The sequence below is a fragment of the Labrus mixtus genome, chromosome 3, assembly GCF_963584025.1.
Source record: "Labrus mixtus chromosome 3, fLabMix1.1, whole genome shotgun sequence".
NCBI classification, from domain to species: Eukaryota; Metazoa; Chordata; class Actinopteri; order Labriformes; family Labridae; genus Labrus; species Labrus mixtus.
In genome coordinates, this window is record NC_083614.1 from 23,206,777 (window position 1) to 23,219,291 (window position 12,515).

The 12,515-nt window shown below is 38.3% G+C and overlaps 2 protein-coding genes across 3 annotated transcripts; both read right to left on the reverse strand.

Annotated features, from left to right (window-relative positions):
* Nucleotides 1–2,594: 2,594 nt before the first annotated feature.
* ccdc124 (coiled-coil domain containing 124) lies at nucleotides 2,595–5,294 on the reverse strand. The gene is made up of 5 exons (XM_061033841.1): nucleotides 5,172–5,294; nucleotides 4,405–4,582; nucleotides 3,565–3,763; nucleotides 3,306–3,411; nucleotides 2,595–3,163 (listed from the first exon to the last, which is right to left on the reverse strand). The coding sequence occupies exons 2-5, from the start codon at nucleotides 4,561–4,563 to the stop codon at nucleotides 2,959–2,961; spliced, it is 669 nt and encodes a 222-aa protein (XP_060889824.1). The 5' UTR covers nucleotides 4,564–4,582; nucleotides 5,172–5,294; the 3' UTR covers nucleotides 2,595–2,958.
* A 571-nt stretch (nucleotides 5,295–5,865) lies between these two features.
* cluap1 (clusterin associated protein 1) lies at nucleotides 5,866–10,844 on the reverse strand. 2 transcript variants are annotated; one of them, XM_061033844.1, is made up of 14 exons: nucleotides 10,740–10,844; nucleotides 10,064–10,131; nucleotides 9,844–9,955; nucleotides 9,517–9,601; nucleotides 9,239–9,418; nucleotides 8,898–8,993; nucleotides 8,399–8,482; nucleotides 8,176–8,309; nucleotides 7,856–7,997; nucleotides 7,500–7,572; nucleotides 7,289–7,399; nucleotides 7,072–7,121; nucleotides 6,773–6,832; nucleotides 5,866–6,221 (listed from the first exon to the last, which is right to left on the reverse strand). In XM_061033844.1, the coding sequence occupies exons 2-14, from the start codon at nucleotides 10,083–10,085 to the stop codon at nucleotides 6,042–6,044; spliced, it is 1,329 nt and encodes a 442-aa protein (XP_060889827.1). In that variant the 5' UTR covers nucleotides 10,086–10,131; nucleotides 10,740–10,844; the 3' UTR covers nucleotides 5,866–6,041. The 2 variants fall into 2 exon arrangements, with proteins under 2 accessions (XP_060889827.1, XP_060889828.1); XM_061033845.1 differs by lacking the exon at nucleotides 6,773–6,832 and having other exon boundaries at nucleotides 10,740–10,843.
* Between the last annotated feature and the right edge of the window lie 1,671 nt (nucleotides 10,845–12,515).

Sequence of the window (12,515 nt, forward strand, 5' to 3'; positions counted from 1 at the left end):
AGCAACTAAAGAAAGTAAATGCACAAGCAGAAAGCTTTGTTAAAAAGGTGGGTTTTTAGACTTAGTCTTATTGTGCAGGGTTTACCGTCTAATGACTTTTAGGAGTTGGACGTCATCTTGTGCTACAGAGTATTTGATAATTTATGTTGTCACAAAACAGAATCAAAGAGGACCGTTACCAAGAAAACCTATTCAGTGATCATCATATAACCACTAAACCATATACAATTCACATTTATATGAAAACTACTGATTCTTTTTCCAACAGATATTTATTCCATAAAAATGTATTAGCCTCTAACAAACATCCTGAGTGTTAAGTCTGTAAAGATCACAAAGACAGCTTGAACACTGTAATCATTTCCTAAGAAGGCAAACCTTATTATTCCTAATATACTCACTTATTGTGTACTTACACATTTGAGCTGCAATTCAACATCTCAATTCTTCTAAATAAAAAAGTATTCATGAAAAAGAAAAGTCATGACTGCTCCTTAAAGTCCTTACCTTCCTCTTCCATGTGTCCTTTTTCTCCAAACATGAAGAAGCAGGTTACTTATAGGAAATGTTCCTGGTTTAAGAGGAGGACGAGCAGCTTGAGTAGGTGCTGGACAGCAGCTTGTTCCTCAGTACAAACACTTGATAAAGGAGCTTTGGAGACGCTTTCCTTTGAAAGTAATGATTAGAATTCAACATCAAGAAAGAAAAGGGCAGCAGCAGCTGGCCTGTTAAAGGGTTGCCATGCAAATGGACAGGGAGTGGGAGGGTGCAGCCACAGGTTAGGATGTAGAAAAACAAAAACCTTGAACATCAGACCGCCGCGTTTAGTCGGGACATCACACGCAGAAGCTCAAAGAAGTCCAGATAAAATGAGAGTGAACTGATTAGGTTGCTAGGGGAAAGAAAAGAAAGTGGTTGTTTCCAATGCATAAAAGGAAATAAAAGGTCAGTTGAACTTGTCATTGAAGCTTTGTTGTTCAAAGGCCTTCCCACAGTCTCTTATCTCCTCTGCCACAAGAGCCTGGATAGACAAAGGCGCCCATTTTTAAATGTTGCTCTGAATGCATCTGGCCACAAGTGCAAGTCCTCTTCAGTTGTGTGCTTTTTGACGTAACAAAATGATCTTTTATAACAATGTTATGAAAATATATATTTGGAAAAAATAATACTAAAACTTAAAAGTATGAGAAAAAAAAACATCCACAATTTACACAATGTTCTACCCTAAAAGTTGGATTTTGTGATATTTGATGATGTTTACTTTATGGATGGTGATTATTAGATATGTCTTTTCTTACAGCGAATAAATGAAACACTAAGCTATATTATTTTGGCTATACAATTTGTTATTGTATTGATTAATTTTTAAATTAAATTTAGATTACATTTTTTTCAAAAAGTATTTTCTGCACTTTCCAAGCATTTGAACCATTGAATGGATGGACTTGCTTGATATACACTGATATATTAGTTAAGTGGTTTATCTTATACAGCTTTTTGTTTTTAGCAGCTAGGTTGCTAATGCTCATTTTTTATGACTGCTGTCTGTCTCTCCATCTGGCCTCAGACAAAAAGCCGGCAGCCTGCTGCCTCAGCAGCTCAGTATATAAATGTTGCTGCGCTGTAGAAAACCTTTGTGATTGACTGCAGCACTGGACACTGACGCTGGATGTATAAATGAATACCAAACAAATTCAAAAGCTAAAGCTCCTTCTGTGGCAGAGGGAAAATCTTACATGAAAGTGTACATTCAAAAAGAAGGGTATTCATTTAGAAAGTTAATTTTGATGTTGATTTTAAATAGATTTAAGATGTTGAATTTCATCAAATGGCAGGCTATGCCCCAATTGCATTTTATATGACTCCTTTTAAAGATAGGTTTGAAGAGTAACTAAATAAATAGGACATAGAAAAGGTCAAACGTTTTACCATGAAAGCCTGAACCAGTAATTTATACAAAGCACTAACAATGCTCTGAGTGCTTGGATCAGGACCCGGGTCCCCTTTGTTTGAAAATAAAAGCAATATATCAGGACCCTGAAGTGATGGCTAACTAAAACCCAATTGATTTTTTTAGAGAAGGGTAGTGAATTTCAGTGACAGTTTGAGGTCTGGACATGACTAAGAAAGAGGTCTTTATGTTTTAAGAAGCTTGTTTCTGTATAGCTAAAATATAATAGAGCATCTGTAGGTTTGTACAAATAGCTGAACTCAGCATCTATTTCGTTGAGTGATGAGTCCATGATTGGTTACTACAAGGCCTCTCTGCTGAGGGGAGGAACAAGCTAAGCATTTGAACTAATCTGACTCAAGTAAATTCTTCAGCCTCTGCACTCGATGACAGGCTCTTTTTCTGATCACTGTGGGTCCTTGATCACTTGCAAGTAACTCAGAAGACAAACAAAAAAAAAATCCCAGCTGCAGTCATTTTCAATTTACTAGATTTTTTGCAAATGAGCATTTTCCCCAGTCAAAAAAATAACATTGTAATCAAGCAGCTGTTATCAAGAAAGTTGAACTTCAGTGTGCGACTTGATATGTGTGCCTCTTGACAACAGAAGGGAACGTCTGGCATTTAAAAGCAACAAGAGAAATTGATGATTGAGTGGTGAAATTTAATAAATGACTCTGAAAACATCAGGCTTCCCACCTCGCCAGAAGTGCTACAAAGAAGAATTATTGTTACTTTTTAGATTTTTTTAATTGCCTCATTAGTAGCAAAGTGCACAAACATGGGGATCAGTTGTGACCTTGATAGGGGAAAATGATCTTCTCCCTGCAAGTGAATCAAACAAAGCCGAGTCCTCTGGTATGGAAGAGATTGTTTCTGGGCAGTTGGTGGTAAAGCTCTCATCAACAACGCTCATTTTTCAATGGAATTACTCAATTTTCAATGAAAGTCTCAAATGCGCGTAGGCAGCCAGTTTTCACGTGGAGTTATTGGGAAGGAGAGTGCGTTCACTTTGAGTTGTACCCAGCAAAACGTTGGTTTAACGGGTTCTCTGGCGACTTCATCCACTCCTTCTTCAGCTGTTGTTTGAGCTGTGACAATCTCATGTTGGGATTTTCTTTTTTTAGGCGGGGCATGTTGGCCTCCTCAAAGGCAGCAAACGCTGCTTTCATCCTCCTCTCTGGGTGGTGGTCCAAGTCATCAGGCCCAGTGCTGGCAACAGAGAGAGAGAGGATGTAAGGATTGGTTGCTTGCATTCACAGGTAACGTTAACTGTTTCATGACCCTTTGGAACACATTACATATCAGCATCAATGTAATCACAAAGACAACAGATTGTCAGTTCAAATGTTACCTGAGCACTGCGATGGCATCTTCTATTGTTCTGGCTTCCACACTTCCTTCTTCAGGAATAATTCTGTTCACGTTCTCCTCCAGTGGAGTCTCCAAGTGGCTCTTTTCTGTGGGAGGAAATGTTATTTTGTGACATGACAAAGATGGTGTCATGGTAAATACAGTGTATTTAGAAATTTGTTTAACAGCCAGTGATGTTTTACTGTAACTGATCTCCTATAAGCAGCTGAATTTGTCATACATTTCAACGTTAACTGTACCTTTTGGCTGTTGTTGCTCCTGCTCCGCTTGCAGCTGCTCATTCTGAAGCACCTCCTCAATCTGGGCTCGGGTTAACTTTCCTCCAGCTGCAGCCTCCTTCAGGAGTTTACCTTTCAGCCTAGCACTCTCCTCATCCAGAAGTCGCTGGTTTTCCTTTTTTCTTTCCAGAAGCTCAAGCCTCTTTTTCTCCTTGTCATCCTGCAACAACAGAATGTTCACAAGTCAGAATTTGTGATTAAGAAATGTGTTGTTTTTAAGTAGTTTGGCTAAACTTAAGTCAACACATGCAATCACTCTTAATACCCCGTTTCATCCATGAGGATTAAGAACCCCCACAACCAAACAGTTTTGCTGTAACCAATAATAACAAATTAACAATGAAGTTGAAAGAAATTCCCTGTTGACTTCAAACTAGACCATCCATGATAACCATAATCTCATTTCTGCATGTAACTGAGAAAATCCACAATTAGGTTAGCTTAAACTGGGGATAGTTTAAGATAGTCATAGTTATGACGACTCCAGTAAAAAGACAGTATGCTAAATAATTTGCTTTTGAGAGGCAAACCACCAATTGTTATTTGGCACATATACTAATGCTGATGATCACTTAAAATTGCATTTAAACTCTTTTTTACGTTCTTGCTAACAAACTACAATAGTGTTTTACTGGGGATGGTTAATAGTTTATCTCATCAGGACTTTAGTTATTGACTTATTTGAATTATTCCAGATGACAGTCAACAAAAGAATCCAAAAAAACAGCAACTTCTCCGAGCCCAAAATCACAACTATGAAAAGACAGAAATATGAACAGTCCACCTCATTACGCAGCTCACCTTTCTCTGCTCTTTTTTGAGCACATGTTTGTCAGTTTCTTGCCACAGGGCATCCTCTTCCTGTTTCTTTTTGTGGGCGTCTGCCACTGCCTTGGCCTCGGCTTTGCGGGCTTTGGCTGTGGCGGCCTTCGAGTTCTCACCCTGGAACTTCTTTGGCATCCCAACAGCTGCTCTTCAGCTGACAGACGGGGATTGATAAGGACCATCATTCAGACAGTTTGACAGTGAATAGATTAGTCCAGTTTGATCAGGGACTGGCACTAACACAAGACAAAACCATATTCACTAGCTGAAGTGTAGTTTTATTTTTTTTTATTCCAACAGCACTTTTTGTTCTTTATCTCCAATGAACTGAAATCAACATGTTAAACACCATGTTTTTATACTATCTGTATGTTTACACTCCTATGTGTCACATCTGTTTCTCCCTACATTATCTTTGTATACAGAGTCAGTATGACTGCAGGATAACATCACTAAACCTTTTTAGAAAATGTGGGTTAGCGGACAAACAGTTTAGCAAAAGAGATGAGTTCTCAAAGATTATGAAAAACTAATAACCATACGAGAGTGCTCTAAAATCACACAAACGACTTCAGTTTTGCAGGTCAGTGTTTAGGTTTTTGAGCTACAGCTAGCTACTGTTAGCCTGGTAAACAAGCCTCTACGTTTTGAAACGACTCAGTCCCTAGATAACGTTGCCGAAATTTAACTGAGAGGATACTAATCCCAGTTTATATATATTCAAGCATAAAGCGGTTTCATACCAGTATGAGAGGAAAAACCGGGTAGTAGGTAGACAACAGTTCAGTGTTGTTTCGAAGAGGCATCTGCCACCTCCTCCTCCTCTGCAACCAGCGCACACTGATGACGTAGATTCTTTCACCGAAAATGTGCTGCACTCCTCTCCGCCTCCTTATCATCATCATACAGTCTATGCTCCTCACCGTTAAAGCCAAATGCTCCATCCTCCACTACATTTTAAAGTCAAACGTCTTGCTTTCGACTTCGCTTTAACTTCAAAGTAGTTTCACTTTGGCTGTTTTCAGTTTTCTCTTTAAGATTTAAGAATCCATTGAAACGGTAAATGTATTGACACATTGTGCCTCACTGTATGATTAAGCATAGACTGTAAATATTTTCCCGAGATGAATTGTTGAATGTAACACGACTCGCACATTAAAGAAAAAAAATGCTGCAAATACTCACAAAACAAAATTAAAATGACTTGACAATTTACATTTGAACTAAAATAAATGTTTCCTCTAGGAGTACATTTTGGCCTTATACTGCACATGTATTATAAACTGGGTATGTTTTTCTTTTGTTTTTCAGTGAAAAATAAAAATTCTACACTATTTATGTAAAGTTAAATCTTTAAAAAAAAAAAAATAATAGATTGATGTTAATGACAATGAAACATTATGCACCTGTCGGACTTCAGTCAAGAGACACAGAAAATAAAATAGTTCAGCTTTTATTTACATAAACAGTTAACACATATTTAAAAACAGGAACTGTGCGTATGCTTTACTAATCAAAAATTATATGGTTTAATATAATGATTAATGCATTTGTTTTTTTCCAGGTGATGGAAACAGAATCAGCAGGAGCCTGTCTTTATGTGTGTTCTACACTCAGAAGTCATTGTCACTCTCCTCCATGATAGGAGGTCTCATACCACCCCTGGAAGGGCGAGCACCCCCGGATACTGGTCCCTCCAGACTGTCATCCTCCAAATCCTTGCTCTCCTCTTCTTCCTCACCTTCCTCATCTTCTTCATCGTCCTCATCCACATCAATCTCACTGTCTTCAGTCTGAAACAGGGGGTAGCAAGCAGGTATCTACTTTATTCACTCGTGTAATTACTGATCACTCAATGTGCAATACAACATGGATGGAAATGTTTTATATTCTAGTTTAAAGCCATCTAATGTCTCACATTAACATCAGACAGGAGGATCTAATTACTGAACATCTCTTTGGCTGTAATGGAAACACGCCCAGTCCAGACCTCATTTAATAGTAAATCACTAAACTGGGACACTTCTACCTAGAGCCAGTCAACTAAAGGGACCAGTTTAACCTAATTTAAAGGAAAAATCCAGTTCAAATACTTCAACACTGTTACTGTTAATCTCACGGATGTAAGAATGCATTTGAAAGACAAGAAAGCAATATCATTTATACCCACAGATGTATCAGTGGAGCAGAATGGAGTTTGAGAACACAGGGTTTGCAATGCTAATAAAGGTCTGTTCCCCGTCCTGTGCAAACAACCCTTTCTTTGTCAAATGTTTTGAGAATGGATTTTTCCTTTAAATACATAGATGAACAAGGATTTAGGAGAGTAGATTCCTTAACAAACCTTTCCCTTCCGTTGCTTTTTGACATAAGGGATTGGCCGTCTGGAAACAGCTAAAGCGGACTTTCAAAACATAAGTGTATGACAGAGAAAGTCAAATGTGGAACAGAGGCAAGATGGAAAATTCAAAGTAAAACAGAAACTGATCCGAAAATGAAACTGGTGCATGAGGCACTTAGTTAATACCACTGTTATAAGCACGTCATTCTGTAGCGAGAGAGACAGGACAGATATAAGGAGATGTGTGACTGTAGAGAAAGAAGGAGGGAATCTTGTCTTGATGTGTCTAATACAGTACTAACCTCATCGCTGTCACCTCCCTGCATGTTTCCAATGAATCTTCCTCCTCGACCTATGGTACAAATAGAGGCAACATTACATTTACATGAAATCATGTTATGTATTGTTGATTTATTTTTGCAAACCATGTACAAATAATCAGAACCACAGAAAATGGATAAACATTTATTTTCTGTAATAAGTAAATTAGAGTTTAAGACATGGACTTGGCCTGTGTACCTGCCATGATGCCGTTTCGTGTTGGCCTTGGCTTGGAAGGTCGATTCACTTCCATGTCGCTGTCTGAACCTTCATCCTCTGGAACATCCATGTCAGAGTCCTCGTCTTTCACTGCAGAAAACGTTTTTTTAAAAAAGCATCTGCAATCACATAATGGGGTTATGATTGTGACTATTGCTTAGCTTGCTCAGTTTGTAATTTGTTGTCTCACAAGAACTCCTCATTAGATCTCTTTCCTCCTCCCTCAATTTGTGCTGCATCATCCTCATTGTGTTTTCAGCCTCCTGCAACGAAAAAGAAACAGAAAAACACTTTTATCCCATCTGAATTTTAATAACAGAGTCATTTATTGTCATTTTTACAAGAAAGGAAGAGGGACGCTAATGTTTCACACATCTTCAGATCTCACCAGTGGTCATTTTATTCCCATTGTCTGCTGGATTTATACAGAAATGTGACAATAGGCAGCACAACATGCTTAATAAAAGTGCCATTTCCAAGCACTTCCATTGAAGTCACATAATCAAACATCAGATGCTGACTGGTGTCCGTGACATATACACACACCTCAAACCTCTCCTGGTCCAGTCTACGGTATTCATCCAGCTGAGACTCCAGGAAGCAGAGGTTCCTGAACTTCTCCACATAGGTGTCATATTGTTTCTGCAAATCTTCTTCTATCTTTTCATATTCATCCATGAAGGCTGGCCTAAAACATTGAAAGAGAAACAAAAGACAATCTCTTAAGAGGAAAGGAAACACACATAGCAACGATTTGTTCAGATTTAAAATGTGGGAGGAACAAAATATGTTGCTGTTGTTTTTACTTTACTCTAAGTCATCCCATTATTATGCCTTTTTAAGTACTTGTCAGGTTGTGAACTGACCTGACACTCTGCAGTGTCTGAAGCCTCTTACGATTCCTCTCCAGCTCCTGCTTCTTCTTTTCTATCTTTGCATCCAGACTTGTTTCATCAGAAACAACATTACTAAGCATGTCTTTGGTCTTCTCCACACTCTCCTTTGTAATGAACACAGCAGATTAAGTACATTAAGATAAAAACAGGTCGTGTGAAAATATGGATGAAGGTTAAAAGAATGAATACAAACCAAAACCTCCTTGATGGCAGCTCTCAGGGCTTTTTCAGTTTCATTGATCTCCAAAGGTCTGGCAATAGCTGCAGTTCTCATTTCCTAAAAAGGACATTGAAAACTCAGATATTAGAGAAATCTTCTGCACCACTGTCACTGATATCTTTTCATATTGACTACACTTGCATAATACGGCTATTATCATCTGAGAGTAGCAACTTATTTTTTTTTGCTTTGCATAAACAAAAGAACAGCACTTAAGTTGTAATTGTTTAGGGTTACATCATTTTCTTTTCACTGAGGAAATCATTCTATTTGGTTTGGGCCTAATGTGTGACTAAAAGAACATGAGAAATTAATTTTTGTATAATTTCAAAATTTTGAGTCTAGAAAAAACTTTTCCTTTAAATGTTTTCTCTTACACCACTGTGTGTGTGTGTGTGTGTGTGTGTGTGTGTGTGTGTGTGTGTGTGTGTGTGTGTGTGTGTGTGTGAGTGAATTCAATGATTTCCCTCACTCTTAGTTCCACTTCTTTTCCCAATAAATCATACAGAGATGCTCCTTTGGAGGTGACCTCTGATGCCAGCTGCCGAGCTGTTTTAAGATCTGAAATCTGAAGAAGATAGAGTGAAACATAATCAGCAGAAAAAAAACATTTCTTCAGCAGCACATTCACATCTGCTTCAATAAACAATATATGGAATTTGCCTCATTTTATGTAGTTTCCAACAATGACTCAGTCTAAATGTCACTTGATGTAACTTTTCTATCCTAGACTCCTTGTAGATTAAAGGGCTGTTTTGAGCTTAATATGCCAACACAGTCTTTATATTATAAAGTGTAAACAGAACATCTCACACGTGATCCGAGGTCAAACTTGAACTTGCTGTTGTCCTCCTCGATTTGATCCCCCAGTGTCATCTGCTTGGTCTTCATTGCAGTGTACAGCACTGAGGTGATCTTCAGCATCTCTTTCACTGCATAGCCATCAGCCTGGTAGAGACGCTTGGTGTTTAACTTGATGTGAGCCTTAGTTGCCTGCAACCACAAGAGACAACAGTTAAGACAGGCGACCTAACTGCAGGTCTTCAAAAGGTTAGTTGTACATTCAGCATAACTTAAAGAACAGACATCACCATAAACTGGGCAACAGCCTTGATGAAGAATATTCTGTCTGACTCTGTGTCTACATCAGTAGGGATATCCATCTGAGGCTCGTATCTATGCAGTGGAGAAAGAGAGGGATTTTGGCTGATTAAATTAAACAGACTTCTGGGACAGGTCAAACTCAACATATGAAGTAACAACATATTGTGAAATACATTTCCAGTTTAACTACCAAAGAAAGGTGTGCTAAATATGTTATGAGACAATAAAGACATAAAAGCCTTAAATTAAGAAACCATCATCGCTTTTCAGATTGTACTTTATTACAAAGAAGAATATGAGAAGTGTTGGCATACCTTTTTACAAGCCATATTAGGATTTCTGCAACTAAAGTGAAGTTTGGTGTTCTGAAGTTCTCCATAGAAATCAAACGAGGATAGCCCAAGGCCCTCATCATTTCTGTGAAATCTGCCAAATAAAGTGATGCAATTGTGATTTACTGTCCTGCATGGACACGATACACCGGGTTTCCTGTGAGATGATGTCATGTTAATCGTGAGTGCGAGCAACACTTACTTCTTAAGTCTCTGAAGGACATTTTGACGTTTGAGGACTTGACAATAAGACATGTACTGATTCCTCCTCTAACAGCAGAAGAAAGAAGATGAATTAACAGACAACCAAGAAAATGAATCTGCACAATAATATGTAAAAGAGAGACTTGAAATGTATCTGCATAATAATCTGTAAAGGATAGACTTGAAATGAATCTGCATAATAATCTGTAAAGATAGATTTGAAATTAATCTGCATAATAATCTGTAAAGGATAGACTTGAAATGTATCTGCATAATAATCTGTAAAAGATAGACTTGAAATTAATCTGCATAATAATCTGTAAAGGATAGACTTTCGCAGATAAAGTCGTAATAATTCTGGTCAGACAGCAACTCTGTAATCATACATTTGAAAACATCTAGCTTGATACACAAGATTCCTTCGCTTAACACTAAACTGGATATCAGTATTCGTTTATGTTGCACTAGCAGCCGATGTTTACACTGACGCTGCAGCAGAAGCTAGGTAGCATGTGGCTAAATTGAAATTAGCAAAATAAGAGCGAACGCTTGGGGTTGTCGATGGTAAAACAAGAAAATCGTCCTGCTAACCGAAAACACTTTTCTTAACTACTCGACGGACGGTTGGCACATATGTCACATTGTTTTTATTGGTTTGATATTAAGGTTTTTACCTTTCGTTGTAGTATCTGAACTAGCTGGATGTTCGTTCGTCCCCATGGAAACCAATACTTTTTGTACGGAAGCTCAGCCAAGCCAAAAAGATTAGCGAAGACGACTTTAATATCGTGACATCATCATCTGCATTTAATTATGATTAAATTATCATTTTTCATTATTGTCAAAATATAAATGAAGACAAGACAGCCTTGGATCTATTGAGGCTATGTATATATTTTATCTTCTTAGCAATGTCTTAGTTTACTTTTACAATTTACTATGTGATGTCGTCTTCTTAATGTCTTTTCTTACTGGTTTTACTATTTTTATCTTCTTTTACTTCTTACTTTTATTTATGCTCTTATCTCATATTTATGCTCATATCTTAACTCCTCTTATGCTTTAACTTGGTAATTCCTCATCTTACTTACTTTGTCTATTTATGTTTCATATTTATATTTACTTTTTATTTTTATTAATATTATAGTTTTTTTTTTTTTATCCTTTAACCACTTGTTTCTATTTCTTTTACTGCTCTTACCTTCTTATTGCTGTTATCTTTTTTTTCCCCAGCTCTTTTAGTTTCTTACATATTTTTAAATCTTTGGTTCCTCTTGGTCTCAGCTCGTGTTGTTGGGTTCTTGTGTTGCCTGGGTTCTTATCATGGTTCTTGTGACGGTCGGGTTATATATATGTCTGCTGGGTATCGTGCACTTTGGGTTCTTCTCTGTTGAATTGTATTTAATTATTTTTAGTATTTTGCATTTGTTATGTTCTTGCTGTTGTTAATGTTCTTCTGTGTTTGGTTTAGTTTGCTTTGTTCTTGTTTGTCAAAGCACTTTGTAAACCTGTGTTTTTAAAAGGTGCTATATAAATAAAGTTATTATTATTATTATTATTATTATTATTTAAAGTATTGACCGTAATTTAGTGACCTACTTTTAATAAGGAAAGTTTTTTTTATGCATGACTATTACTTAAATTGAATATTTGGAAACCTGGCCTAAAGAAATGAATAGTGAACACATTGGACTTCTTGGACAGGAAAGGGCATCGATTGCTGCAGTGTGTAGGCTACTTTTATCATGAATGATGCAGTAACATATGTGGCCACGGGGAGGTGACACTTCACAATCTGCGCCACAGACGTCTTTCTTTTCTATGGGAAACTCTCCTGACGCAGAACATGATGGAGCAAACTGGTGAGCCACCTCACAACAACAACAACCCGACTGGAAATGAACCGCCCGCCTGTGGCCTCCACAGTAAACGCCTGAAGGAGCTGGAAAATGCCGCATTGCAAACCACTTTGATATCACAAATGGAGACGGAATCTGGGGCGGACGCCGGGAGCTGGACGGAACACCAGACCGGGGAGGGCGAGCACTCGAACGGCTTGTCCTTGAACAACCAGTCGGCCCCTCCGCAGGTCGCCGCGGACATCGAGGCGGAAGAAGTGGAGTCTGGAGAGAATGTCGTCAAGGAGCGGGTGGAAGAAGAGAGGACCCTGACGGACCATTTAAACAAAAGGCTGCTCTCCTCCTTTCTGGAGAAGCTTAATGAAAGGGACCTGGCGCTTCCCGGTGTGCAGCGCCTGGACTGTGCTGTAGCGGACGAGGACTCAAACAGGGCCGCAGACGAGTGGTGAAGCAGCGGGTTAACGAGAAGGGAAGAGAGGGACCAGTGTGCACGGAAGTGCAATCACACATCTGAATGACAGGCCTTCAGCTTGGCCTACCAGTTTGTTCTGGATGGTAACGTGTGAGGAAATGTAATGCTTACTTTTGTAT